Source organism: Geotrypetes seraphini, chromosome 3 (assembly GCF_902459505.1).
Source record: "Geotrypetes seraphini chromosome 3, aGeoSer1.1, whole genome shotgun sequence".
Classification (NCBI taxonomy): domain Eukaryota; kingdom Metazoa; phylum Chordata; class Amphibia; order Gymnophiona; family Dermophiidae; genus Geotrypetes; species Geotrypetes seraphini.
The window spans coordinates 23,436,746-23,464,320 of NC_047086.1; the positions used below are offsets into that span (position 1 = coordinate 23,436,746).

Sequence of the window (27,575 nt, forward strand, 5' to 3'; positions counted from 1 at the left end):
ATGTCAACTGAAGTAAAGAGGGCAATAAATGACAAAAAAGTATCCTTCCGGAGATGGAAAAAGGACCCAACGGAGGAAAATCACCAGGCGCACAGGAAATGCCAAAATGGCAAATGCGCTTTAACGTGGAAAAATGCAAGGTCATGCATATAGGGAAAAAGAACCCGTTGTTCAACTACAAATTGGGGGGGGCATTGTTGGGAGATAGCAGACTAGAGAGAGACTTGGGTGTGCTGGTGGATGCATCACTGAAGCCATCTGCACAGTGCGCAGCAGCCTCAAAAAAAGCCAACAGGATGCTGGGCATCATAAAGAGGGGCATAACAACCAGGACGCGGGAAGTCATCATGCCATTGTATCGAGCGATGGTGCGTCCACATCTGGAATACTGCGTTCAGTATTGGTCACCGCACCTCAAGAAAGACATGGCGGCACTTGAGAGAGTCCAAAGGAGAGCAACGAAACTGGTAAAAGGGCTGGAACACTGCCCATACGCTGAGAGGTTGGTTAGGCTGGGGCTCTTCTCTGGAAAAAAGGAGGCTCAGGGGAGATATGATAGAGACCTTCAAGATCATGAGGGGCATAGAGAGGGTGGATTCTTCAGACTGAGGGGGACAACAGGTACGAGGGGGCATTCGGAGAAACTGAAGGGAGATAGGTTCAAAACAAATGCAAGGAAGTTTTTCTTCACCCAAAGGGTCGTGAACACTTGGAATGCGCTACCGGAGGAAGTGATCAGGCAGAGTACGGTACATGGATTCAAACAGGGATTGGACGGATTCCTGATGGATAAAGGGATCGTGGGATACTGAGAGAGGTGCTGGGATGTAACACAAGTATAGAAAGCTAACCAGGTAATAAGTATAGAAAGCCAACCAGGTCGTGCATGGGCAAGACCAGAGGGTGAGGACTTTGATGGGAAGATAGGACTTTAATGAGAAACCAAGGTGGCAAGGGGCCCCTTCTGGTGATTCAGACAGGTCGTGATCTGTTTGGGCCGCCGCGGGAGCGGACTGCTGGGCAGGATGGACCTATGGTCTGACCCGGCGGAGGCACTGCTTATGTTCTTACCACATACCATTTTAGTAGCCTTCCTCTGGACCGACTCCATCCTTTTTTTATCTTTTTGAAGGTGCGGCCTCCAGAATTGCACACAATATTCTAAAAGAGATCTCACCAAAGTCTTATACAGGGGCATTAATACCTCCTTTTTCCTACTAGTCATACCTCTCCCTATGCAACCTAGCATCCTTCTAGCTTTCACCTTCACCTTTTCAGCCTGTTTGGCCACCTTAAGATCATCACATACAATCACATCATATACAATCACACCCAAGTCCTGTTCTTCCATCGTGCACTTAAGCTCTTCACGCCTTAATCTGTACCTTTCCCTCTGGTTTTTGCAGCCCAAATGCATGACCTTGCATTTCTTAACATTAAATTTTAGCTGCTAAATTTCAGACCATTCTTCAAGCTTCACCAGGTCTTTCTTTGTGTTATTCACACCATCCAGCATGTCTACTCTATTGCAGATTTTGGTATTATCTGCAAAAAGGCAAATCTTACCCGACAACGCTTCATCAATATCATTTATAAAAATGGTAAAAAAGAACAGGCCCAAGAACAGAACCTTGAGGCACGCCACTGGTAACATCCCTTTTCTCAGAGTGATTTCCATTGACCACTACCCTTTGTCGCCTTCCACTCAACCAGTTGTTGACCCAGCCCGCACTTTGGGACCCATCCCGAGAGCACTCAGTTTATTTATTAGACGTCTGTGTGGAACACTGTCAAAGGCTTTGCTAAAATCTAAATACACCACATCTAGCGCACATCCTCTATCTGATTCTCTGGTCACCCTGTCAAAGAAACTGATCAGATTTGTCTGTCAAGACCTACCTCTAGTGAATCCATGTTGCCTCTAGTCCTGTAATCCAATGGATTCCAGAAACCTGACCATTCTCTGTTTTAAAAGTTTTTCCATTAATTTGCTTACCACAGAAGTCAGACTTACTGGCCTGTAATTCCCTACTTCTTCCTTACTTCCACTTTTGTGGAGAAGGCCCACATCCGCCTTTCTCCAATCCTCCGGTACCACTCCCGACTCTAGAGACTCATTGAAAAGGTCAGTCAGCGGAGCTACCAGAACTTCCCTAAGTTCGTTCAGCACCCTTGCATGTACACCATCCGGCCCCATTGCTTTATCTACCTTTATTTTAGCTAGCTCCTCACGAACATAACCCTCTGACAATCAATCAGGGTCTATTACTTCTCCAACCCTATTCACATTTATCTTCTGCGGTCCCGCTTCAGCAGTGAACACAGAACAGAAACATCTGTTAATTAATTTGGCCTTTTCTTTATCAGCTTCTATATATTCCTCCCCTTCACCTTTGAGTCTCACAGTGCAACTTTTGCACTTCTTCCTATCACTAATATATCTAAAAAATGTCTTGTCTCCCCATTTTACTGTGTGAGCATCTTGCTTTCCTGACTACAAGACCAGTCTCTCTTAACTTTTCCAGATATTTGATGCATGCAAACAATAAGCTCTATTCCTTTACCAAGTCCTCCGATTAGCCGTACTTGTCACTGAGCACCAGGCTCAGTTCAACAATCACTGAGGGGGGAGGGGGGAAGAAATAATGGGTCTAAAAACAGAGGCGAGGGAGAGAGATGGTGGACAATGGGATTTAAAGAGGGAAGGAACAGAAAGGGAGAGATGTTGGACTCAAGGGATGGTGTACGGGGGATGAGATACTGGTTAGGAAGGTAGTTGGAAAGAGAAAGGGAGAGATGGTGGACTCTGGGGTGGTGGGGAAGGAGGGAGAGATGCTGGATTGAAAGGGTAGTTGAGAAAATGAGAGATTGTGGGGGTGGTGGGGTCCATTGCTGCAGCTGCGGGGATGGAGATGAAAAAAAGGAAAGATGCCAGTTCTCCGGGGGAGGGAAGGGAAACAGAAGGGGACGACACAGATGGAAGATATATGGTTAACATGGAGAAAGAAGAAAATGACAAATGGGCAGGAGACCTTGGGAAGAGAGTTGTCAGAAGACAGCCAGAGCCTGGGACCAACATGATTTGAATAATGATCAGACAACAAAAGGTTGAAAAAATAATTTTATTTTCTGTTTTGTGATTACAATATGTCAGATTTGAAATGTGTATCCTTCCAGAGCTGGTGTTAGACCGTGAACAGAGAGAAGAAAAGTCTTTTTTGTTTGTTTATTTTATTTACACCACAGGACCAGTGTGGGTAGGAGAGGGCAAAGGGGGGTGAAGAGGCTATAAAATAAACCCACCATGATGTTTGGAAAAAACCACCCAATTGGGCAGGAAAATCGAATTGAAAAATTGATTCAATAGGCTGAATCGAATCAAAATTTTTTTTCCTGAATCGGGCAGCACTAGTGTTCACTATTCCTTTGGTCTCACTTGGCCCAGTAAAGATACAATGAATTTCATGTTAATCATGAGGGATTCTTTTTTTTTTTTAAATTTTGTTGGATGTATGAAATTATTAGAAAAACTCTAAATATGCTCTCTAAGGATAAACAAGGACATCATCTTTTCAAACATTTTATTTATTTATTCAGTTTTCTATACTGTTCTCCCAGGGGAACTTAGAACGGTTTACATGAATTTATTTATTATCCCAGGACAAGCAGGCAGCATATTCTTGACTGATGGGTGACGGCACCGACGGAGCCCCGGTACGGACAATTTTAGAGTGATTGCACTCTAAGAACTTTAGAAAGTTCTAGCTAGGCCGCACCGCGCGTGCGCGAGTGCCTTCCCGCCCGACAGAGGCGCGCGCGGTCCCCAGTTTTCTTAATTCCGCGGAGCTAAGAAGACGCGTGTTTCCAACGGCTGTTGGAAGTTTTTTCCTTAAGTTCACTTGCCTTCCCGCTCGCGCGTATTTTTCTCTTCATTTTATTTCTTTCTTGTTCTTTTACCGTTTGTAAAAAAAAAAAAAAAAAATTGTTTTATTTTTTTCACTTTTTATTGACTACCCCGGCGGGGCCTGTTGGCACCATCGAAGCCTCCGGCTTCGATTTTGCTACAGCGGTTTTTCCCTTCATGCCCCCGTCACCGGGTTTCAAAAAGTGTCAGCGGTGTGCGCGCCCTATATCTCTCTCCGACCCGCACAAGTGGTGCCTTCAGTGTCTGGGTCCGGACCATAGGGCTGACACCTGCACCCGCTGTAGTTCTTTACAAAAAAGAACTTTAAAAAACCGACAAATTCAACAACGAATTTTGTTCGGCACCGACATGGAAGTTGCACCAGTATCGACATCGGCAACTTCCTCCAAATCGACACCGACTGTCTCGGCACCGACAGATACATCGCCGACGTCGGTCCCTGTAGGTAAGCCGGCTAAGAAGCCTTCCCCTACTGTCCTAGGGCCACCAGTCGAGCATGCAGTGAGCCAAGTCCTGCAGACTGAGCGCCGGCCCCGTAAACGCTCCGCTCCCATTGAAGTCACTGCCTCGTCATCGGCATCGACTTCACCCGAGCGTCGAGCGGCACCGAAGGTACCGAGCAAGAAAAGACCGGTACCGGTGCAATCGGGACCTACATTGGATGAGCGCATTGCCTCTATCCTCCAGGTCCAGCTTAAACAGCAACTTCAACATTTGCTCCCGGCTCTGTTGACACCGAATCCTCCAGTGTCGGTACCCAGTGAGCCTTCGGTGCCGACCGTCGATCAACCCCTTTTATTGACATCGACTTTGTCGGCACCGCACAAATCCATGTCCATGCCTATTCTTTCAGCGGAGCCGAAACGACGTTCTGCTCCGGACACTTCTGAACCGGTACCGTTCTCTGAGCCCCGTACCGTTCTACACTCTCCTGGTACCGTCTCCAACCGTTCGGGGAAATCGGTACGCAAGACTAAACATGTTGGCACCTCGACTCCACTTTATCAGGGCCGTCTCCAATCGGTACGGGACCCTGACTTGTGGGATGACTCGGATGATCACCTCGGTACCGAGGAAGATTATTCATCTGAAGAGGAGGATGTATCGGTGCAAGACCCTGCTACTAAGCCAGAGCACTCCTCATTTACCAAATTTTTAAGGGAAATGTCAGACACCCTTTCAATTCCTTTGGAGTCTGATTCTAAAAAGTCCAAGGCATTCTTAGATGCCTTGGACTTTGATCATCCTCCTAAGGAGTTCTTAAAGTTGCCCCTCCATGATATCTTGAGGGAAACTTTCTATAAGAACTTGGAAACTCCCTTAACCATCCCGGGAGCCCCAAGAAAATTGGAATCTCTTTATAAAGTCATTCCAATTCCAGGGTTCGATAAGCAACAACTTCCCCATGAATCCTTGTTGGTGGAATCAACCCTGAAGAAGTCTGTAGGTGCCAGTGTCTACGCCTCTGTTCCTCCTGGCAGAGAAGGAAAGGCCATGGATAAATTTGGAAAGCGCCTTTACCAAAATGCCATGCTGGCCAACCGTTCAGGTAATTACGCATTCCACTTCTCGTTTTACCTGAAGCATCTCATTCAACAGGTGACCTCTTTTCAAAAGTACATTCCGGACCGTAAACTTCCTGCTTTCCAGCAATGTACTTCTAGTCTTTTGCAACTAAGGAAGTTTATGGTCCGTTCCATTTATGATACTTTTGAACTGACGTCACGGGCCACTGCTATTTCTGTAGCAATGAGAAGGTTGGCATGGCTACGGGTCTCGGAACTGGATGTTAACCATCAAGACCGACTAGCCAATGCGCCTTGTCTTGGGGATGAGCTGTTTGGGGAGTCCATGGATACCGCCACACAAAAGCTCTCCGCGCATGAGACTAGGTGGGACTCCTTGTTGAAAAACAAGAAGAAGCCTCCTCCTCCTCGTCCATTCAGGCAACAACCTTCTTATCAAAGAAGGTTTTCTGCTCGCCCAGCTCAGACTCATCCTCCTCAACCTCGCAGGCAGCGTCAACAGCAGCAACAGGCTCGTCAACAACAACAGCCTGCTGTAAAACCGGCTGTTCAACCTAAGTCTACACAGCCCTTTTGACTCTCTTCTCGAGAACATTGCCAGTCTTCCTCCCTCATGCCTTCAATCTCAGCCCATAGGAGGTCGACTCCAGGTTTTTCTGTCTCGATGGGAAGCAATTACCTCCGACCAGTGGGTACTTGCTATCATCGCTCACGGATATGCCCTGAACTTTCAGACTCCTCCACCGTTAAGTCTACCAAAAGAGTCTGCTTCCAACAAGGCTCAGTCCCTCCTTCTCGGTCAGGAGGTTCAATCCCTCCTCCTTCTCAATGCCATCGAACCAGTTCCTCTAGACCAGCAAGGCCTGGGATTTTATTCCCGGTACTTTCTTGTCCCCAAAAAAACCGGAGATCTCAGACCAATATTAGATCTCAGAGACCTAAACAAATGTCTGGTCAAGGAGAAGTTCAAGATGTTATCTCTTGCCACCCTATACCCTCTTCTCTCTCAGGAAGACTGGCTATGTTCCCTCGATCTCAAGGAGGCGTATACTCACGTTCCAATTCATCTGATGTCCAGACAATACCTTCGCTTTCTTGTCAACCAACATCATTACCAATACAAGGTTCTACCCTTCGGCTTAGCCTCCTCTCCCAGGGTATTCACCAAATGTCTGATTGTGGTCGCAGCTTATCTCCGCTCCCACAATTTTCAAGTCTTCCCTTATCTGGACGACTGGCTCATCAAGGCTCCTTCTCCGCAGTCCGTTCACATAGCCACCAATCAGACCATTTCCTTCCTTCGACTGTTGGGGTTCGAGATCAATCTACCCAAGTCACACCTCATTCCAACTCAGCGACTTCAATTCATCGGAGCCATTCTGGATACTGTTCAAATGAGGGCGTTTCTTCCTCCAAACCGCCTTCACACCATCCTTCATCTCTGTCAGCAGGTTTTCCAGAGAACTTCCATCTCAGCAAATCAAATGATGGTACTTTTGGGGCACATGGCATCCACAGTGCATGTCACCCCCTTTGCACGTCTCCACCTGCGCACTCCTCAATGGACCCTAGCGACTCAGTGGTCACAAGCGACGGATCCTTGTTCACAACACATATCTGTGACCTCGTCTCTTCGACAGTCGCTTCTTTGGTGGTTGAACTCATCAAATCTATCCAGAGGTCTACTGTTCCATCTACCTCCTCATCAACTAGTCATCACCACAGATTCCTCCCCCTATGCATGGGGAGCTCACTTGAACGAGTTCCAAACTCAGGGGTTTTGGACCACCCAGGAAAAGAAGCACCACATCAATTTCCTGGAACTCAGAGCGATATTTTACGCCCTCAAAGCTTTTCAACATCTCCTCTTTCCTCAGGTTCTTCTCATTTGCACAGACAACCAAGTTGCAATGTATTACCTCAACAAACAAGGAGGGACGGGATCCCGTCCTTTATGTCAGGAAGCTCAAAGGATTTGGACATGGGCGACTGCTCGTCACCTATTCCTAAAAGCAGTCTACATACAAGGGGAACAGAATTGCTTAGCAGACAATCTCAGCAGAATTCTTCAACCTCACGAATGGACTCTCGACCCCTCGACTCTACAGTCCATTTTCTCCCAATGGGGCACTCCTCAGGTGGATCTCTTTGCAGCTCCCCACAACCATCAGCTGCCCAGGTTTTGCTCCAGACTTTACTCTCCTCACCGTCTGGAACCCGATGCATTTCTTCTGGATTGGACCAATCTCTTCCTATATGCATTCCCTCCTCTTCCGCTCATGCTGCGCACCTTATTCAAACTCAAGAGGGAACAAGCCACCATGATCCTCATCGCTCCACGGTGGCCCAGACAGCATTGGTTTTCCCTTCTACTTCAACTCAGTTCCAGGGAACCCATACCTCTTCCTCTGTTTCCTTCACTACTTACACAGAATCAACAAACGCTTCTTCATCCCAACTTACAGTCTCTGCACCTGACAGCTTGGTATCTCTCGGGCTGACTGCACCTCATGCTCTCCTTTCTCAGCCTGTCCGTTCTATTATTGATGCCTCCAGGAAACCGTCCACTCTTCAGTGTTACCAGCAGAAGTGGTCTCGGTTTTCTTCCTGGTGCCTGTTACATCACCATAATCCCATATCTACAGCAGTGGGATTGGTATTGGACTATCTTTTGTCCTTATCTGACTCTGGTCTTAAATCCTCTTCGATAAGGGTCCACCTTAGTGCCATTGCAGCTTTTCATGAGCCGATCCATGGAAAACCCCTCTCAGCTCATCCCTTAGTTTCAAGGTTCATGAAAGGCCTTTTCAATGTAAAACCACCTCTTAAGGCCCCTCCTGTTGTATGGGATCTTAATGTGGTTCTTTCTGCGTTAATGAAGCCTCCTTTCGAGCCTTTGGCCACAACGCATTTTAAATTTCTAACTTGGAAAGTGGTCTTTCTGATAGCTCTCACTTCTGCCAGGAGGATCAGTGAGCTCCATGCACTGGTGGCTAATCCACCTTTCACTGTTTTTCACCATGATAAGGTTGTCCTTCGTACACATCCAAAATTCCTTCCTAAGGTTGTGTCTGACTTTCACCTTAATCAATCCATCGTTCTACCTGTTTTTTTCCCAAAGCCTCATTCTAATCCAGGTGAACAGGCTTTGCATTCCTTGGATTGTAAACGTGCTCTGGCTTACTATCTTGATCGCACCAAACCTCACAGATCATCTCCTCAACTGTTTTTGTCCTTTGATCCTAACAAGCTGGGTCATCCTGTATCTAAACGCACTCTGTCCAATTGGCTTGCTGCTTGCGTTTCTTTTTGTTATGCTCAGTCGGGCCTGACACTGGAGGGTTCTGTCACGGGCCACAAAATTAGAGCTATGGCAGCATCTGTAGCTTTCCTCCGTTCCACTCCTATTGAGGAAATCTGCAAGGCTGCTACTTGGTCCTCAGTTCATACTTTTACATCTCATTATTGTCTGGATTCATTCTCCAGACGGGATGGACACTTCGGCCAATCTGTTTTGCAAAATTTATTTTCATAATGGCCAACCTTCCCTCCATCCCTCTTTTTGTTAGCTTGGAGGTCACCCATCAGTCAAGAATATGCTGCCTGCTTGTCCTGGGATAAAGCACAGTTACTTACCGTAACAGGTGTTATCCAGGGACAGCAGGCAGATATTCTTGCGTCCCTCCCACCTCCCCGGGTTGGCTTCTTAGCTGGCTTATCCTAACTGGGGACCGCGCGCGCCTCTGTCGGGCGGGAAGGCACTCGCGCACGCGCGGTGCGGCCTAGCTAGAACTTTCTAAAGTTCTTAGAGTGCAATCACTCTAAAATTGTCCGTACCGGGGCTCCGTCGGTGCCGTCACCCATCAGTCAAGAATATCTGCCTGCTGTCCCTGGATAACACCTGTTACGGTAAGTAACTGTGCTTTTTTCCCTGTCTGTCCTGGCAGGCTCATAGTCTTATCTAATGTACCTGGAGCAGTGGGGGAATTAAGTGACTTGCTCAGGATCACAAGGAGCAGGGTGGGTTTGAACCCACAGCCTCAAGGTGCTGAGGCTGTAGCGTTAACCAGTGTGCCACAGAACCTGGTTTGGATGCACTCTCCAGTTTTTATTAGTAGCTTTTGAGAGTAGTGCAGCACATGATCAAGGCCTTCGTATTTTTTTCTGCAGAGTTCTGAGGTTACGTCTTGTGTTCTCTCTTCATACAAGCCCTATGCAGCCTTCCTCAAGGTTTAAGCCTCTGCTTCATTCTTTTGGCATCTAAGTGGTATAGGACCTCAGTCCTTTCTTATTCCTGGTAGTTTTCTTCAGGTTTTCAATATCTTAAGTTTTTTTTTTCTACAGCTCACTAAGCCCCCTTAGGCTTGAGCATTTTGGTTGATTAAAATTTCATTTTTAAAAAAATTTTCACCGTTGAGCTGTTTCATTTAACTTGGCTATTTTTCTGACTATGTCACAAAATTATTAGTGGTTTTAAGAGAAGAATGCCAGATGCATGCAGCAAGGACGTGTTTATGCTTATTATGAATGTGATATACCACTCTGGCACTGACTGATCCCAACGGTTTACAGATAAAGGAATGTACATAAAAGTGAAAATGGAAAGGAACTCCATAAATTAGATAGGACAGAGAAGATAGAACAGATAAGACATACAAATAGAAAAATTACAACATCAAATCAATCACAATGTTAAAAATATGCTCAAAAAAACAGTAGAAGCCTTACAATGTCAAATTAGTTTTGTGGCAAAATAAGGGAAGGGGAAAATCCCTCCAAAGTCTGCTTGAAGCAGAAAGTTTCTATCTTTACCTTAAAGTTTTTAAAAGTAAGCTCACTTTGGATGTCTAATGGAAGGTTATTCCAGAGAGAGGGAGCTGTAGTGGGATCTGTTTGTACCTTCACAGTGCTATGCTATATTATACGAGAGGTGCTTGGGATATAACATTGACTTTATTTAGGTCAAATCAATAGTAACACAGATCAACAGTCTTAAGGTAAGATTAAAGAAATATATATAAGTTTACAATCAGTGTCTCAGTAAGTTTTTATGTTTAATGTTGCCACACAGTCAGTACTACATATTTACTCTAGCCTACCCCTTGTTTAGTGAATGGATTTGAACTTTGCTAGTTGCTGTCAGACTAGTACTGCTCTAAAAAGAATCTGATTTAAAACAGAATTTCACTGTAGCAGCATTTCTCACCTCTGCTCAGGAAGAGATTGTCATTCCTCCCCTTCCCAGCAAATCATTCTTCTTCACATCTTTTCAGTCCCTTTGCAGGGCTGAAAGTCACCAGTTCTTTCTCAGTCTCATTCTCCTTCTTCTTCTTAATGTCCAGGAAATTCATTGTTATATAGGATTTGTCTCCATAGCCATTAATGGTAAGTCCTGTCATTGGCTGTTGACAGGTTAACATGGAAGTAATAGAGCTTGGTAATTCATGATTGGTCCAGCTTAATGAGGATTAAGTCATGGGAATTGGTCCTATAATGCAAAGGCCAGGTCAGCCCATTAAAGGGGAGTCTCAACAGACCTGCCCTAATTGACCCAGATCATCATAACCTAAATGGCCTTCCACCATGATTCTTCTGTCCCATGATCTCATCTAGAATAAACAATCCAGCTCCATGTTGCAATGTTTTTCAGTATACCAGCTTGGATCAATAATGCTGACAGCTTAATTCTCTTTAAAAAATACAGTTCACACCTGGTTGGAGAGCTATTTAGCAAAGCTCAAGTTTAACCTAACTTCACTTTAGAAGAGATGGTAAGGGGTGGAGCCAAGAGAAGTGATTAAGTGGGTTAATATTCTTGTTTGGCCAGCAGGAGGGCAAACTGGAGTGATGTCAGCATGAATTTGAAGTGTATGAAGTCGGAGTGTGCAAAGCATTTAAACCAGAGGCGTTTGGCAGAACGGGCACATGACCACAAGTAGCGGATATGGAGGGTCAGCCAGGGTTGGGGTTTGGCTCGCCTAACAGGATGGGAAATTGGAGGAGCAAGGGTATCTAGAGCAGAGGAGAGAACATAAGAATAGCCTTAGTGGGTCAGACCAACAGTTCATCAAGCCTAGTAGCCCGTTCTCATGGTGACCAATCCAGGTCATTAGTACCTGGCCAAACTCAAAGAGTAGCAACATTCCATGCTACCGATCTAGGGCAAGCAGTGGCTTGCCACATGTCTTTCTCAATATAAGACTATGAACTTTTCCTCCAGGAGATTGTCTAAACCAATGGTCTCAAACTCGTGGCCCGGGGGCCACATGCGGCCCGCCAGGTTATATTTTGAGGCCCTCGCTATGTTTATCATAATAAAAAAAGTAAAATAAAACTGTTTCTTGATCATATGTCTCTTTAGCTATAAATGACAATATTATTATTAAGACTTAGCCAAAAGGAAAGATTTATAAACTATAAAGAGTTTTTTTACCTCAGGCAAAATTGTCATTTCTTTAATAAGACATTAATTATTTTTTCTGTGGCCCTCCAAATACCTACAAAACCAAAATGTGGCCCTGCAAAGGGTTTGAGTTTGAGACCACAGGTCTAAACCCTTCTTAAAACCAGCTATGCTATCCACTCTTACCACAACCTCTGGCAATGCGTTCCAGAGCTTAACTATTCTCTGAGTGAAAAAATATTTCCTCCTTTTTTTTTTTTTTTCACATTTCTTTATTAAAGATTTTCATATAGATCTTATGCAATAGTCATAACATTCTAGTAACAAAAATACACTCAATACAGAGCAGAAAGTAAAATCTATAGAGCAGCATAAATCAATAATAAAAAGTAATTGCAAAATGAATCCCAATTCCCCCCACTCCCTTAAAGAGTCCTCCTCCCAAACCGAAGAAACAATGATAAGTTAATGAAGGAAATCAATAAGTGTCAATAGTCTAGGTTGGTTTAGTAAATTCCTCTCATTGCGATCTTATGAGGTATATTTGGAGGGTGAGACTTTCTCCTCTTGGAAATCCAGCTGTGGGGTGCCACAGGGCTCTCCGCTGTCGCAAATCTTGTTTAATGTATATATGACTTCTCTGAAAAATGTTTGTCTTTCATCAGCAGAGACTATATTTACCTATGCAGACAATATTTTCATTTTATTAGAAGTTGATCCTGATCTTAACAACTGGTCCCTAGTATAGACGGCTGCATTTCTAAACTTCAACTGAAACTGAACGCTGCCAAAACCAAATTGTTTGGATTGGGCCAAGATTAGAAAACCTCCCTTCCTCTGTCACATTGAAAACAGGTTTCTCACTACATATAGATTTTTCATCTAGAGTCCTGGGTGTCATCTTGGACTCATCACTTACATTTCATGAACAGATAAATTCATTGACAGAAAAGTGTTTCTGTTGAGGAAGGTTCAGATCACTATTCCATCAAGAACATTTCTTAGCGTTGGTACAATCCACTGTGCTTTCTCAGCTAGATTATTGTAACTCAGTTTATCTAGGCATTAAGCAAACTTCAGTTAATACAGAATACTGCAGCTAAGCTCATTTTTGGGAAACAAAAGTATGATCATGTTTCCCCTTTGTTGATAAAGCTTCACTGGCTTCCAGTTCGCTTTAGGATCCAGTTTAAATGTGCATGCATAATCTTCAAGCTTCTCTATGGAATATTTGATTCTTTTGTCCCCTTATGTTGGAATAACCTTAGACCAGGGGTGCCCAAATGGTCGCTTGCGTTGCCTTTGTAATCTTTTTCTCCCTGCTGCTTCCCCGAGACAGGCCTGGTGTGTACAAGTGCTGGACTCACAAGACTTCACCTCCGATGTCAATTCTGACGTCGGAGAGGAAGTTCTGGGCCAGCCAATCGCTGCCTGGCTGGCCTGGAACTTCCTTCCCGGCGTTAGAATTGACATTGGAGGTGAAGTCTTGTGGGCCCGGCGCTTGTATGTGCCAGGCCTTGCTCAGGGAAGCAGCAGGGAGAACTTGGCATGGTGGCTTGGGGCATGGGGGTAGGGAAAGAATTGGAGAAGTGGAGATATCGGCGCGATGGCTTGGGGGCAGGGAGAGAGAAAAAGAAAGGCAAGCAGGGGGAGAGAGAAAGTAAGGTAGAAAGAAAGAGGAGGGCAGGGAGAGAGAGAAAAAAGGCAGAAAGAAAGAAGGGGGGGGCAGGGGGAGAGAGAAAGACAGGCAGGCAGGGGGAGAGGGAAAGAAAGGCAGAAAGAAATATTGGCTTTACAGAAGAAGGAAGTGCAACCAGAGACTCTGAAATCACCAGACAAAAAGGTAGGAAAAATGATTTTATTTTCAATTTAGTGATCAAAATTGTTAATTATCATTTATATTCGGGGGGGGGGGGTGTTCAGAGGTCAAGGCAGATGACTTTAAAATATGCAATGTCACCTCAGTAACAACTATACAAAAATAGACAAATATACCCCCTCCCCTTTTACTAAACCGCGATAGCGGTTTTTAGCGCAGGGAACTGCGCTGAATGCCTCTCACAGCATCCAACACTCATAGGCTCCCTGCGCTAAAAACCACTATCACGGTTTAGTAAAAGGGGGCCATAGTGCAAAATAAAGACAGCAGATATAAATTCTCATAATGGATACTTTTCTCTGCGTACAGTGTGCTTTGTGTTTTTTTAAATTTTATTGTTGGTAGATCATTTTGACTTGGTCATTTTAAAAGTAGCTCGCAAGCCAAAATGTGTGGGCATCCCTGCCTTAGACTTTGCCATTTGAGAAACACACAAATATATAAGTTAGCCTTCCCTCCCTTTAAAGGAATTAAATCTGCTGGGAAGCTCAGTCAATCTTTTGTTTTCAAGTTTGTAGAGATCTGGAATGAACTTCCTAACTCCATTAGGCTTTTAGGCCAGCTACAATTATTTTGTAAATTCCTGAAAACTTTGTTCTCACAATTTTTAAATGGTTTAACTACAGCCTCAATGAAATAATAATATTATAGTTATTTTTCTTATGGTTTTCTTATGTACTTTAGTTTTTAATTAGTTCTTCCTTCTTCTATGTTTTCTGCTATGTACTCTAGTCTTAATTATATGTGAACCGAGTCGAGCTCCACTGGGAGATGACCCGGTATATAAACCAAAGATTAGATTAGATTAGAATGACACACCTATTGCACTAGTAAAGAAATTATGAACAAGATATCTAATAAGTGGACAATATATTTAAATATATATAAATTTTAAGAAATGATGACGTTAAACAATATAAAAAGAGATTATGTACTTACTCTGGTAAGCTCTTTTCCAGTAGATAGGGGAGACATTTTAGACAAGTGGGTAGTATCTCAGTGGTCGCATGCCATATGCAGAAGGAATCCAATCCAGATTTTTTCTCTTTCTGTGCTTCTGCTCTACTTCAGTGTGCTCTCTAGCTCAACATACAGTTAGTATCCAAGCACCGAAAGTCACCTTACAAACGTGAAGTAGAGGCACCCATAGCAATGAAGTCCTTAAACAAGTGCCCTGCTCAAGAATTAACCTGACAGCATAAACTGTAATCAGGTAACAAATGCATCAAAGGAGCGCAGAAGCGACCCCTGCATAAAACAGTAACATAAATAGAGATTATTTACAGAAGTTGTTTCTGACTGACATTCAAGAATCAACTTGGAGAAGGTTTTCACAGGTTTTGGCGGCTTTCGGTGCTCAGAGCTCCCCACTTTGAAGGTCAAGCACCTGTTAGCCAGCCTGCAGAAACTTTTGTGGAGCTTGAGGTCCAGTCCTCTAGTAGCTTTGTTCACCTATTGGGTCGCAGGGACTTGAGCGCAGGCTGTCAGGCATCCGCAGGGGACTCAGCTGGGCATTTTGGGGTGCTGGCTGCATTTCATTCTCCCTTTTTGTGTGTGGGGATTTGCAAGGGTTAGAGTATCAGTCAGACTTTGGTCCAACTGGCAGCCTGAAGAGTCGGAGTTGAGGAACAATCTAGTTGAGGCAGTGATTTCTTCTCCAGATTCAGCTACTTTTAAGAGCTGAGGCAGGCTACAGGACATCTCCAGCACAGGTCACAGTGAGTAAGGCTTTTACAACCTATGAGGAAAATAGAGGGGGTCTTTAAAAACTGTTTTTTCAAGTTTCTGCCCCTTCCATTAGGGTTCCTCTTCTCATAAAATCCCTTTTTTGCTGTTTAGTTTAAGGCATTTTGGAGTCAAAATGCTGCAGCAGTGGCCATCTTGGATTTCCAGGTTTTTGGTTTTGTTTTGTTTTTTTTAAAGTTCTGCAGAACCTTCAAATCACCATGTTTTGCCTCAAAACTTGCAGGCATGGAGTCCTCAAACTCCTTTACCCCTAGATCATGCCAGGTTTGTGCTGGATGGGTGTCTGAAGAGCACCCTTGCACCACATACTGCGCAGCATATGAAGGGGTGGGAGCAGCTGTCTTAGCCTCCCCTTTGCTCTCTAAGAGAAATGGTTGGAGGTCTATCGCTGGGAGTAAATTCCTTCCAGAGCCCCAGAATGGCGGTCTACCTAAGCACAGGAGCATGGAGGCCATTTAGCCCAAAAGATGCAAGCTGGAGTCATCTAAAGGAGACTCCATCACTGCCTAATGTTGCATTTTCTCTGAAATTTGTCAATCTGATGTGGAGAACTTATCTGGATGGACAAGATCCCAAGGGGAAGTCTGGCATGGGACCCCCCCTCCCTTCCTTTGTCCAAAGTGTGTGCTCCCTCCCTTCCTTCTATATCCCAACGTGACCTTCTAACTCCCTTTCATGTCCTAATTTTCTCCTAATCGTCCTTCCCTCCGTTCTGCGTCCCAAATTCATTCCTCCCTCCCTCCCACGGGTGTTTACCTCCGCTGGTCGGCTGCCTCCTCCCAGCCGCACTTCTCTTTGCAAAGCCGCAGTTCCTACACGTGACCCGCAGATGACCCAGAAGCCTTCCCTCTGGCATCAGAGGGAAGGCTTCTGGTTTAGCTGCGGGCCGCGTTCAGGAGCTGTTGTTCACAGTTTTGTAAGAGAAGTGCAATTGGGAAGAAGCAACCAACCAGCAGATGTAAACACCTAATAAAGACACTGAATGGAGGGTAGGATGACATGCAAGGGGGGGAGAGGAAGAGGGGGCGCATTGACACAGGAAGGGAAGTATGAGTCCAACATAAGTCGGACGTTCTTAACCCGAGGACTGCAAGGATTCGCTGTTGTGCTTTGGCCATGTGCTTTGGTCATGTTGCAACTTGTGGAGTCTGTCTGGTCTATGAATTTAGCTTGTTGCATACTTATGCAGAAATCAAAAGGTTTGAGTCCAAACCAGACTTTAAGGATATGAAGAATAATCTATTGCTATAACACGTTGGGGTAATGTTTGAGCTGCATAAATGTTTCTGTTTGGTATGATTATTTTGATGTTTTCATTGTTCAGTGGCAATGTTTAACATTTTTGTTATATTTTCAAAGCAGAACAAGAGTTGTAGTTCGGGGAGTTTCCCCTGTATCCCTCCTTCACATGTGTTTCTATGTAGGGCTGTCTCCTGCTTTGGTACAAACTGAAGGGGCAGCAGAGTCCTGTGGTGAAGCAAGAGGTATTGAAAAGCTGGAATGGATTCCTTCTGCTCCTTCTGCATGGCTCGCGAACATAGGGATATTACCCGTACATCTGGAATAACACATCTATCTACTAGAAAAGATATTAGCAAGGTAAGAACCTAATCTCTTTTTAATGTTTGGGGGAAATACCTTGGGCTACAAATTCCAGCTTTTATGATATCCTCAAAGAAAGAAAAGCTGCTAACCTGGGTTTTGAGGACAGCCAGATATCCAACCCAACCACACACGTTCACCTTCCTCTCCTAATTTAGTTCATTTCTCTTAAAATTAATATATAGGACTAAGTGATCAACTTTGAAATGCTATGATCTATATTGTATGAGTTATTTGTAATTGATACAGATTTACAACAATATCAGATTTCCTGATGAAAAGAGATGGAATCATGTTTCTCTCTGCATCCTAAATGGGGGGAGCATCCGTTCACCTATTAATGAAAGATATAATAATGGTAAGACTTTTGTGTATTTCTGCATTGCGGCTTTGTAGAAGGTTGTACATGAGGGTAGAGGGAGGTTATTTTCAAAACCAATCTATAGAATTGCCATCCTCAGACCTCACATGCAGTTTGTGTATGCCTAGCTTTAAGTCAACTCCACTTAAATAGCTGCTCTGGCACAGCCCAGAAAATCAATGTTTAATGGAGGAAAAAGCCTCATTTATGAAGAGAGCAATCACAATAGCTCTACTCCTTAGACATCACTGGCTCAAAAACCCTCCTTTGGAGGAAAAAGCCTCAGACCTGCTCTTTATGTCTGAGGCTTTTTCCTCCCTTAAAGATTGATTTTCTGTGCTGTGCCAGAGCAGCTATTTAAGTGGAGTTGTTTTTTCATAGAAGTTGTTGTTTTCTTCCTCCATTCCTGTTGTTAAAAGTTAATTGCCTAACTTTTAAGAACATAAGAATTGCCATACTGGGTCAGACCCAGAGGTTCATTGTGCCCAGTTTCCTGTTTCCTACAGTGACCAGTCGGAACCCAGTAAGATCCCAAAAAGTAGTTTGATTCTGTGCTGCTTACCTCCAGGGATAATGTTTGAAAAAAGAAAAAAGTCACTACTTGAAAAGGTCACTTCATAAAGATGTAATCATGGACCTTTGTACATACTCTTGTACAATGAACTCTGCTCAGAAATATGAAGGCATAATGTTCCGCCTCACCCACCAATCATTGCAGTGTTCAATACATACAGATTTCTCTAGGTTTCAATTCTAAGCTGTTGTGTTGCTAGCTGCTAAAGCTATGCTTAATTCTTAATAGCAATAGCAAAAATATCAAAGAAGTCATTCACTTATCTTTGAAAAAATATAGCTGGTTCCGACGTGCCACGTTTCGAATCTGCGTCAGGAAACCGACACAACATGTAAAGTTGGACTGGAGGTGCAAACTCACTAAATATGGTCTATAATTTTCTAAAGATGTCAATAACCCGATTTCTTTTTGGTGTATACCAAGAAGAAATCGGGTTATTGACATCTTTAGAAAATTATAGACCATATTTAGTGAGTTTGCACCTCCAGTCCAACTTTACATGTTGTGTCGGTTTCCTGACGCAGATTCGAAACGTAGCACGTCAGAACCAGCTATATTTTTTCAAAGATAAGTGAATGACTTCTTTGATATTTTTGCTGTTGCTATTAAGAATTAAGCATAGCTTTAGCAGCTAGCAACACAACAGCTTAGAATTGAAACCTGGAGAAATCTGTATGCATTGAACACTGCAATGATTGGTGGGTGAGGCGGAACATTATGCCTTCATATTTCTGAGCAGAGTTCATTGTACAAGAGTATGTACAAAGGTCCATGATTACATCTTTATGAAGTGACCTTTTCAAGTAGTGACTTTTTTCTTTTTTCAAACATTTTCCTTTAGTCACTCTACTGTATTCATCTAGTTAGTAGTTGAGTTAGTTACCCCTTCAGTATATATTTTTTGACTGTACCTCCAGGGATAAGCAAATGCTTTCTTCCAAGTCAACTTAAATGAGACATTTTTGTATAGTCTTAATGTTCTTTTTAATTGTTTGCTTTTGTATTAGATAGAGCCTGGTATATCTTAGTAGTACTGTCCCGAACCATCAACTCTCTCTCTTGGTCGACTATCGGCTTTCCCCTTCTTCCTAGTTTAAAAACTTCTCAACTTCTCTCCTGATGTTGCTTGCAAGTAGCCTCATTCCGTCTCTGTATAGCTTTCTCTTCCCCCATAACGTCGTCCAGTTGCGCAGGAAGTGGAATCCTTCTTCCTCACACCAGCGCCGCATCCACACGTTGACTGCTTGCAGCTCCATCTGCCTCTTCTCATCAGCCCTGGGTACCTGCAGGATTTCCGAGAATGCTATTCTCTGCGTTCTGGTCTTCAGCTTCCTTCCCAGCATCCAGAACTGGTCCTTCAGTACTTCCCTGTTGTAGTTCCTGTTGCTCACGTTCGTCCCCACATGGATCACCACCGCCGTATCTTCTTCTTCCACACTGTCGATGATCCTGTTGATGCGGCTCACTATGTCTTCTACTTTGATACCCGGTAGGCAGATTACCAGCCGATCCAGTCTTCCTTCTGCTATGTGGCTGTCGACTTATCTGATGATGGAGTCCCCCACAATGATTGCTGTCCTCTATCTTCTCTTGATTCTCCAGCCGCAGGTCCGTGTCCCTGGTGTATGTCCATCTCTCTTGCCGCAGGTCCGTATCCTTCGTTCTCGCTGCTGTGTCACCCATTTCTTCATGGTGGTTGTCTCTCGGGTGGTCCACACTCTCTGTAGGTGTCTTTCGGCAGTTCCATTATTGCTGGTGATTTTCCACAGCCTCCCTGTATGCCTCCTCTATGAACTTCTCCAGCTCTCGGACTTCCTCTATGGTGTCCTCTGTGTTGTTCTCTGCTTCCCCTGTCTTGATGTTCTCTGCATCTCTGTCTCCCTCCTCCACTGCTTGAAGTGCCTCCAGTTCCAGTATTCTACCCTCCAGGAGTCTGACTTGTCTCTTCAGGCTCTCCGCATTGAGCGCATACGTAAGACCCCTCCCAGAGGGGAGGTAGTCATACATATGGCAGACGGTGCAGAAAACTGGGTAGCTCAATATCTTGCTTCTGTCTGCTGCTTCCATTGGTGCCTGCTTGCCGTTCTGCTGTGGATGCCTTCTGTGTCTGCTGTGGTTGTCCTCTGCATCTGCTGTGTCCTCTGTGTCTGCCTGGCTGTGTGTCCTCTGCACCTACTGTGTCTTCCTTCTGCTCTCCTTTAGCAGTGTGTGGTTGTGTGTTCAATGTACCTGTTATGTCTGCTGGGTTGTGTGCCCTCTGCGCCTGCTGTGGTCTCCTTCTGCTCTCCTTTAGTGGTGTGTGGTTGTGTGGCTTCTGTACCTGCTATGTCTGCCTGGTTGTGTACCTTCTGCGCCTGTTGTGGTCTCTTTCAGCTCTGCTTTAGCGGTGGCTCGTCCCTTCTCAAGGCCCTTCACAAAGGTGCTCTCACTAAGGCGAGCGCCTTTAATGCTCGCCTTCATGCGCCGAACAGCTGAGCGTTGTCGGCCCCTCCCCTTTTAAGGCGGAGCTTCGGTGGTTGACATTGGGGGTGGGCGGAGCTAACTCGCCAATTCTCCTCTTGGTCTCTTGCCTCTGCTTCTCTCTCCTGCTCTTTTTTCAGGTTTTTCCCCCTTTGGCTTCTCTCTCCTTCTGCCTCTCTCTGCAACTGCTTTTCTTTTGCTCTCTCCTGCTCAGATCAATTCTGCGCCGTTGGCCCCTCCCCTTTTAAGGCGGAGCGTCAGTGGTCGATGTCAGGGGGCGGGGCTAACTCTCGCCAATTCCCCTCTTGGTCTACTGTAGAAGGATTTATGGTTCACTTAGCAGTATTATAAACACGTTACTTCTCTGTTAAGTGGTCTAGAGAAAACCATAACCTCTTATTCAAGTTCAAATATCAAGGTCTAATTATACAACACAAAACCCAGGCTAATGAGAAATATCTTTATTATGAAAATAGAAAAATATAATTCACAAGCCAGCTGCAGAATCTAAGTATTGTCCAAAATATCTAATTACACAAATGAAACTCAGTACATGATTGTCACAATCTAATGGTTAGACAATTAAGTAAAACTTCTTGTTAAACACACACACTATTCCTTATAATAATAATCCCTGATTAACAAATGATTATATTATCACCCAGGTAACTTTCCAACCCTTTACCTATCACACTTGATTCCTATCTAATTCCCAAGCTAATAAAAGTAATTTCCGTATGCTCACCCTTAATTAGCCTCTCCGGCACAATTAGGTGGAAGTGAAAATTTCTTGTCAGCTGGAAGACGTCAGGAATACCGTTGTAAAAGTTACACGTGTTGAAAATCCTTGATGAGGCTATAAATCATCAGCAATGAGTTCCGTTTATCTGTGCTAAATTCAGAACAGTTTTTAAATGTCCGAATTTCTATCTCTTAGGCAGAGAATCACATGAGGTAACTTACAGGTCTAATTATTAAAAGAAAAAGTTTACAATTAGAACATCTGTGAGCAGATCTGAGCTTCCCCGGACCTTATCACAGACTAACTAATTATTAATTAATTAGCACCTTTCTTTTCTTGAATCTCATCAGATGACTTCCTCGGACCAATCCAGAAACAGAACTTGATGAATAGCCTTTCTGTATAAAGTATCATATATGCTGGAAGACCCAGGGCCGTTAGACAGATAAGAACAGAATAATTTCTTCAAGATTCACACTGTCCCATTATTAAAGCACAGATGAATGCCCTTGAATAGCAACATTCGGGTACATCCCCATAATGCATCAGGCAGAAACAGCAAAGCTGTGTACTTCTTACTTCTTGCAAAATTCATGCTGAAAAGTTGCTTGCAGAGAGATTCTTGAAACAATGGTTCAGGCTTGATGACATCATAGAGGCCTAACCTTCAGGTGTGAATACGGAAATATCCCTACAGTCCCCCCTTTTGGAGGAGAAATAACTTCAATGGAGTCAATTTCACCTTCAACCTAACTAAGTAGGAAAGGATCGACAAGACCCAAGGTGATATAAAAATGCATAAACATAAGCAATACCATATAAATCAGCGATAAATCAAAGATATTAATAATCAATGGATAATAATCATAAAGGCAAGGGCAAAATATATGAACCCAGCCAAATAGATGAATAAAATCACTGAATAATGGCAATATATGATAAAATCAAAAATCATAACTACTTAGCAAGGCACAAAAGGTATGCCAAAGCAAAAGTTAAGACAGGAAGATCATAATCAAAAATACGGCTAGCAAAATTACTCTTTCATAGCCGCAATGTAATCATGCATTCTTAAGTCAGTATGTGATGGTTTCTGTAGAATAAGACGTCTAATCCGGATGGTCTCATAGAGTGCAAAAACAGAGAACCCAAATAAGAGAACCCACAGGATGGCAAAATTTGGAATAACAACAGTGATAAAAAGATCAATACTGCGAGTATCAACAACTTCATGTACATTGGAGGAGCCAATATGAAAGTCCTCAATATGAAGCTTATCATTATCAACTTTCAGTTCAATGGTGTGTGAAGGCTTTGTCATCAAATATTGTTCCACTTCAAGGGTAAAGTTGATAGGATGTCCACGGAAAACATCTAAGATTTCCAATTCAGTTTCAGTAGGAGTAGAGTCCAAATGGAAAAGAGAAACATCGAAAGAAGATGGTCTGGAGCAAGATCTGGAACGGGAAGAGGAAGAAACCAGGAGAATCTTGAAGGACAACACGGGACTGTGGACCAGGATCAATCACTTTGGTAACAACTCCAATCAGCAGGACAACCAGGAACAGCATCGGCAGAACTCGTTTCGCCATCTGAAAAACAAAAAAGAGAGAGAACAGCCTAGGCTGTTGCTAGGTTAATGTCTTCATCACAACAATGGTTTCATCCTGGGCAAATTTACTGGGATGACATGGTCTCAGTTGATTAATGTGGACCCATTTAAGGACATCTGCACCTGGAAAATTTGATTTGATGCGAATTTGATAGGCCACAGGTGAAGCTTTTTCCACTATAGGGAATGGACCATGCCAACTTGGCAAAAATTTACTTTCTTTGGTCTTGGTTTTACCAAAATTGTAATAAAATACCTTGTCGCCAATTTGGTATTCCTTTGTGGTAGTCCTATGATCATAATAGGCTTTTCTACCTTAGAAACATAGAAACATAGAAATTGACGGCAGATAAGGGCCACGGCCCATCCAGTCTGCCCACCCTAATGACCCTCCCCTACCATTACCTTGTGAATAGATCCCACGTGTCGATCCCATTTGGCCTTAAAATCAGGCACGCAGCTGGCCTCAATCACCTGAAGTGGAAGACTATTCCAGCGATCAACCACCCTTTCAGTAAAAAAGAACTTCCTGGTGTCACCTCGCAGTTTCCCGCCTCTGATTTTCCACGGATGACCTCTTGTTGCCGTGGGACCCCTTTAGCAGCAATTTCCAGATTTTTCTGGGCAAAAGAAAATGCACCCTGTAAATGGTTACGTAAATGGGTGACATATTCATGAGCAGTAGTAGCACTAGAAAGATTTACATCATTAGTTCTATACAACAAATGAATTGGTAATGTCATTTCTCTACCTGTCATCATTTCAAAAGGCGTCACCCCCGTAGAACGGTGAGGCGTGGCACGAATAGCCATCAGTACCAAAGGTAACTTCATGTCCCAATTCTTACCAGAGGTAGACACGTACTTCATCTTCTTCTCTCTCCTGCTCTTTTTTCTGGTTTTTCCCCTTTGGCTTCTCTCTCCCTCTGCCTCTCTGCAACTGCTTTTCTTTTGCTCTCTCCTGCTCAGATCAATTATGCGCCGTTGGCCCCTCCCCTTTTAAGGCGGAGCGTCGGTGGTCGACGTCGGGGAGGGGGTGGAGCTAACTCATGCCGATTACCCTCTTGGTCTCCTGCCTCTGCTTCTCTCTCCTGCTCGTCATGTTTTTTTGCTGCTCCCCTACCAGAGACTGCAGCGCTCATCTCTCATCTGGTAGCAACATTAAGAAGTACATGTCACACACTTTCAAATGTATATGTCAGATTTCCAGTATTTTTCCACTTCAGCACTGAGCTTTTAAATTCAGACTTATAGTGAGAACATTCAATAAACCAGAAATGTAATCGATAGAGTAATATCTTTTTGTTCTATTTCTGGTTCTCCTCTATTATTTTCTTCATATAATCCTCAGAAACACCACCTCAGACTCCATAATTTCATTGTCCTAGGCTTTAAGTATTGCTTCTTCACAGGATCCTATATTTATCAAAATTGCTTAAATAGATAAATATGTAACTTAGCGTTTTACTCTTAATAAAGTTACTTAACTTATCCCAGGACAAGCAGGCAGCATATTCTTAACGCATGGGTGACGTCACCGACGGAGCCCCGGTACGGACACTTTTAACTAGAAAGTTCTAGTTGACCGCACCGCGCATGCGCGGGTGCCTTCCCGCTCGACGGAGGAGAGCGTGGTCCCCAGTTTCTTCGTTTCCGTGGAGCAAAGAAGACGCATGTGTTTTCAACGGCCGTTGAAAAATCAATTCCTGCCTTCCCGCTCGCGTAATTTTTCGTTGTTTTTCTCTTTTTTCCCTTCGGGTTACTTTCCTTTTTATTTTCAAAAAAAAAAATTGTCGGATTTTCTTTATTTTTCAGGCCGGCCCCGGCGGGGCCTGTTGCCACCATACAGGCCTCCGACTTTGATTTTGCGGAGGCTGTGTTTCCCTTCATGCCCCCTCAACCGGGCTTTAAGAAGTGCCAGCGGTGTGCACGCCCAATCTCTCTTACCGACCCGCACAATTGGTGCCTGCAGTGCTTGGGTCCAGAGCATTGGGCGGACACCTGCACCCGCTGTGCTATGCTTAAAAAGCGCACCTTAAAAAATAGGCAGATCCAGCAAAATATTCTATTCGGTACCGGATCTGCCATGGAATCTGCCGCGACGTCGACGGCACCGCAAAAGTCGACACCGACTACTTCGACTCCACCGGATCCTTCTTCGGGGTCGCTGGCCCCAGGTAAGCCGGCTAAGAAGCCTTCCACTTCCCTTGAGCGCCCTCCTGCCACGGTTGCGACACCGGCAACCCCGGCACCGCATCGACCCCGCAAACGCTCCGCTCCGATATCGGTGAGTGCCTCGTCATCGGCCTCCTCATCGCCGGAGCGTAGAGCGGCACCTATGGTACCGAAGAAGAAAAAAGCGGTACCGGTGCCTCCCCTGGACGACCGCATTGCGGCCATACTCCAAACACAGTTACAGGAGCAGCTGCAACAACAGCTCCAACAACTGTTGCTGGTGTTGCTGGCACCGCACCTTCCGGTACGGGACCGGTCTGAGCCTCGCACCGTTCCATCGGTGTCGACCCCCTCGGTACCGCTCAACACTTCCATGCCGGTCCTCTCGGCTGAGCCACATCTTTCCCAACCTACGGTACAGACCCGCTCTGATGCCGATCCTCCTCGGTACCAGGTACGGCACCGGTCTTCCTCACCCGGTACCGCCTCAGTCCGCTCTGGCAAGTCTTTCTCCAAAACCCGCCATGCCGAGCCTTCTACACCGATGTCCCGCCGTGCGCACCCCGACATCAGGGACCCAGACTTATGGGAAGAATCCCCACACGGTACCGAGGAAGACGCTTCCTGCACGGACGAGGAACCTTCAGTGACTGATACCGTCTCAAAACCTGAACAGTCCTCGTTCACCAAATTCCTTAGGGAGATGTCTGCTGCTCTTTCCATTCCCTTAGAGTCCGACTCTAAAAAGTCACAGGCCTTTCTCGATGCCTTAGACTTTGAACAACCTCCTAAGGAATTCCTCAAGTTACCCGTACATGACACCCTACGGGAAACTTTTTATAAGAACTGGGAGAACCCCCTCACTGTCCCGGGGGCCCCTCGCAAATTGGATAGCTTGTATCGGGTCATTCCCATCCCAGGGTTTGACAAGCCTCAATTGCCCCATGAATCTCTCCTGGTGGAGTCCACCTTAAAGAAAACTCAGGGCTCCAGTGTCTATGCCTCCACCCCTCCTGGCAGAGAGGGAAAAACTATGGATAAGTTTGGCAAGCGCCTTTTCCAGAATGCAATGCTGGCCAACAGGGCAAATAATTACACCTTTCACTTCTCCTTCTACATGAAGCATCTGGTGCAACAACTCTCCGCCTTACAAAAATACATCCCTGAACGTAAGGTACCTCTTTTTCAACAACAAATTTCCAGTCTGCTCCAACTCCGGAAATTCATGGTGCGCTCCATTTATGACTCATTTGAGCTGACCTCTCGAGCGTCTGCCATGGCTGTTGCCATGAGGCGTCTGGCCTGGTTGAGAGTTTCTGACCTCGACATTAACCACCAAGACCGCCTGGCTAATGCACCTTGTCTTGGTGATGAACTCTTCGGGGAGTCCCTGGACTCAACAACCCAAAAACTCTCGGCTCACGAGACCAGGTGGGATACCCTGGTGAAGCCTAAAAAGAAGACCCCCGCCTGCTCACCCCTACAGACAGCAGTCTTCTTACCAACGCAGGTTCTCGGCCAGACCTCTCATCCCGCCTCAACAGCAGCCTCGTCGACCTCGTCAACAGCATCAAACTCAGGCTCGCTCACAGTCTCACCAACCTGCCAAGCCTCTTCCTCCGTCAAAACCTTCTCAGCCCTTTTGACTTTTTCCTCCAGGGCATAGCCAGTCTCCCACCATCATTGCCTCTTCCTCAGCCTATCGGAGGTCGCCTCCAAATCTTCCTCAGCCGTTGGGAGGTCATCACATCAGACCAATGGGTCCTCAACATCATTCGCCACGGCTACTCTCTCAACTTCCAGACTCTTCCACCAGACAATCCTCCCTTAGAGTCTGCTTTTCACTCCTCCCAAACCCCCCTCCTCCTGAGGGAGGTCCAATCCCTCCTTCTTCTCAGTGCCATCGAAGAGGTGCCTCCGGACCAAAGGGGTCAGGGATTCTACTCCCGCTACTTCCTGGTTCCCAAGAAGACAGGAGACCTCCGTCCCATCCTCGATCTCAGGGACCTCAACAAGTGTCTGGTCAAGGAGAAGTTCAGAATGCTCTCCCTTGCCACGCTTTACACTCTTCTCTCTCAACACGACTGGCTATGTTCCCTGGACCTCAAAGAGGCCTACACTCACATCCCAATCAATCCGACTTCACGTCGCTACCTACGGTTTCAGATACAGCACCGTCACTATCAGTACAAAGTGCTACCCTTTGGCCTCGCATCATCACCCAGGGTGTTCACCAAGTGCCTTATTGTGGTGGCGGCCTTCCTCAGGTCTCACGACCTCCAGGTGTTCCCCTACTTGGACGATTGGTTGGTGAAAGCGCCTACATCTCCGCTTGTGCTACACGCTACTCATCACACCATCTCGCTCCTCCATCTACTGGGGTTCGAGATCAACTACCCCAAGTCGCACCTACTTCCCACACAGCGACTTCAATTCATTGGAGCAGTTCTGGACACCACTCTGATGAGGGCGTTTCTTCCCGCCGACCGACAACGGACCCTGCTCCATCTCTGTCGTCAGGTGCTCCTTCATCACTCCGTCCCAGCTCGGCAGATGATGGTCCTCCTGGGC

The 27,575-nt window shown here is 45.1% G+C and overlaps 1 protein-coding gene across 3 annotated transcripts in view; it reads left to right on the plus strand.

Annotated features, from left to right (window-relative positions):
- NT5E (5'-nucleotidase ecto) overlaps positions 1-27,575 on the plus strand; it is a 153,067-nt gene that overhangs the window by 78,759 nt on the left and 46,733 nt on the right. For all 3 annotated transcript variants that reach the window (XM_033937784.1, XM_033937783.1, XM_033937785.1), the window contains exon 6: positions 17,331-17,439. In XM_033937784.1, coding sequence (XP_033793675.1) covers positions 17,331-17,439 — 109 coding nt within the window. The remainder of the gene's footprint in view (positions 1-17,330; positions 17,440-27,575) is intronic.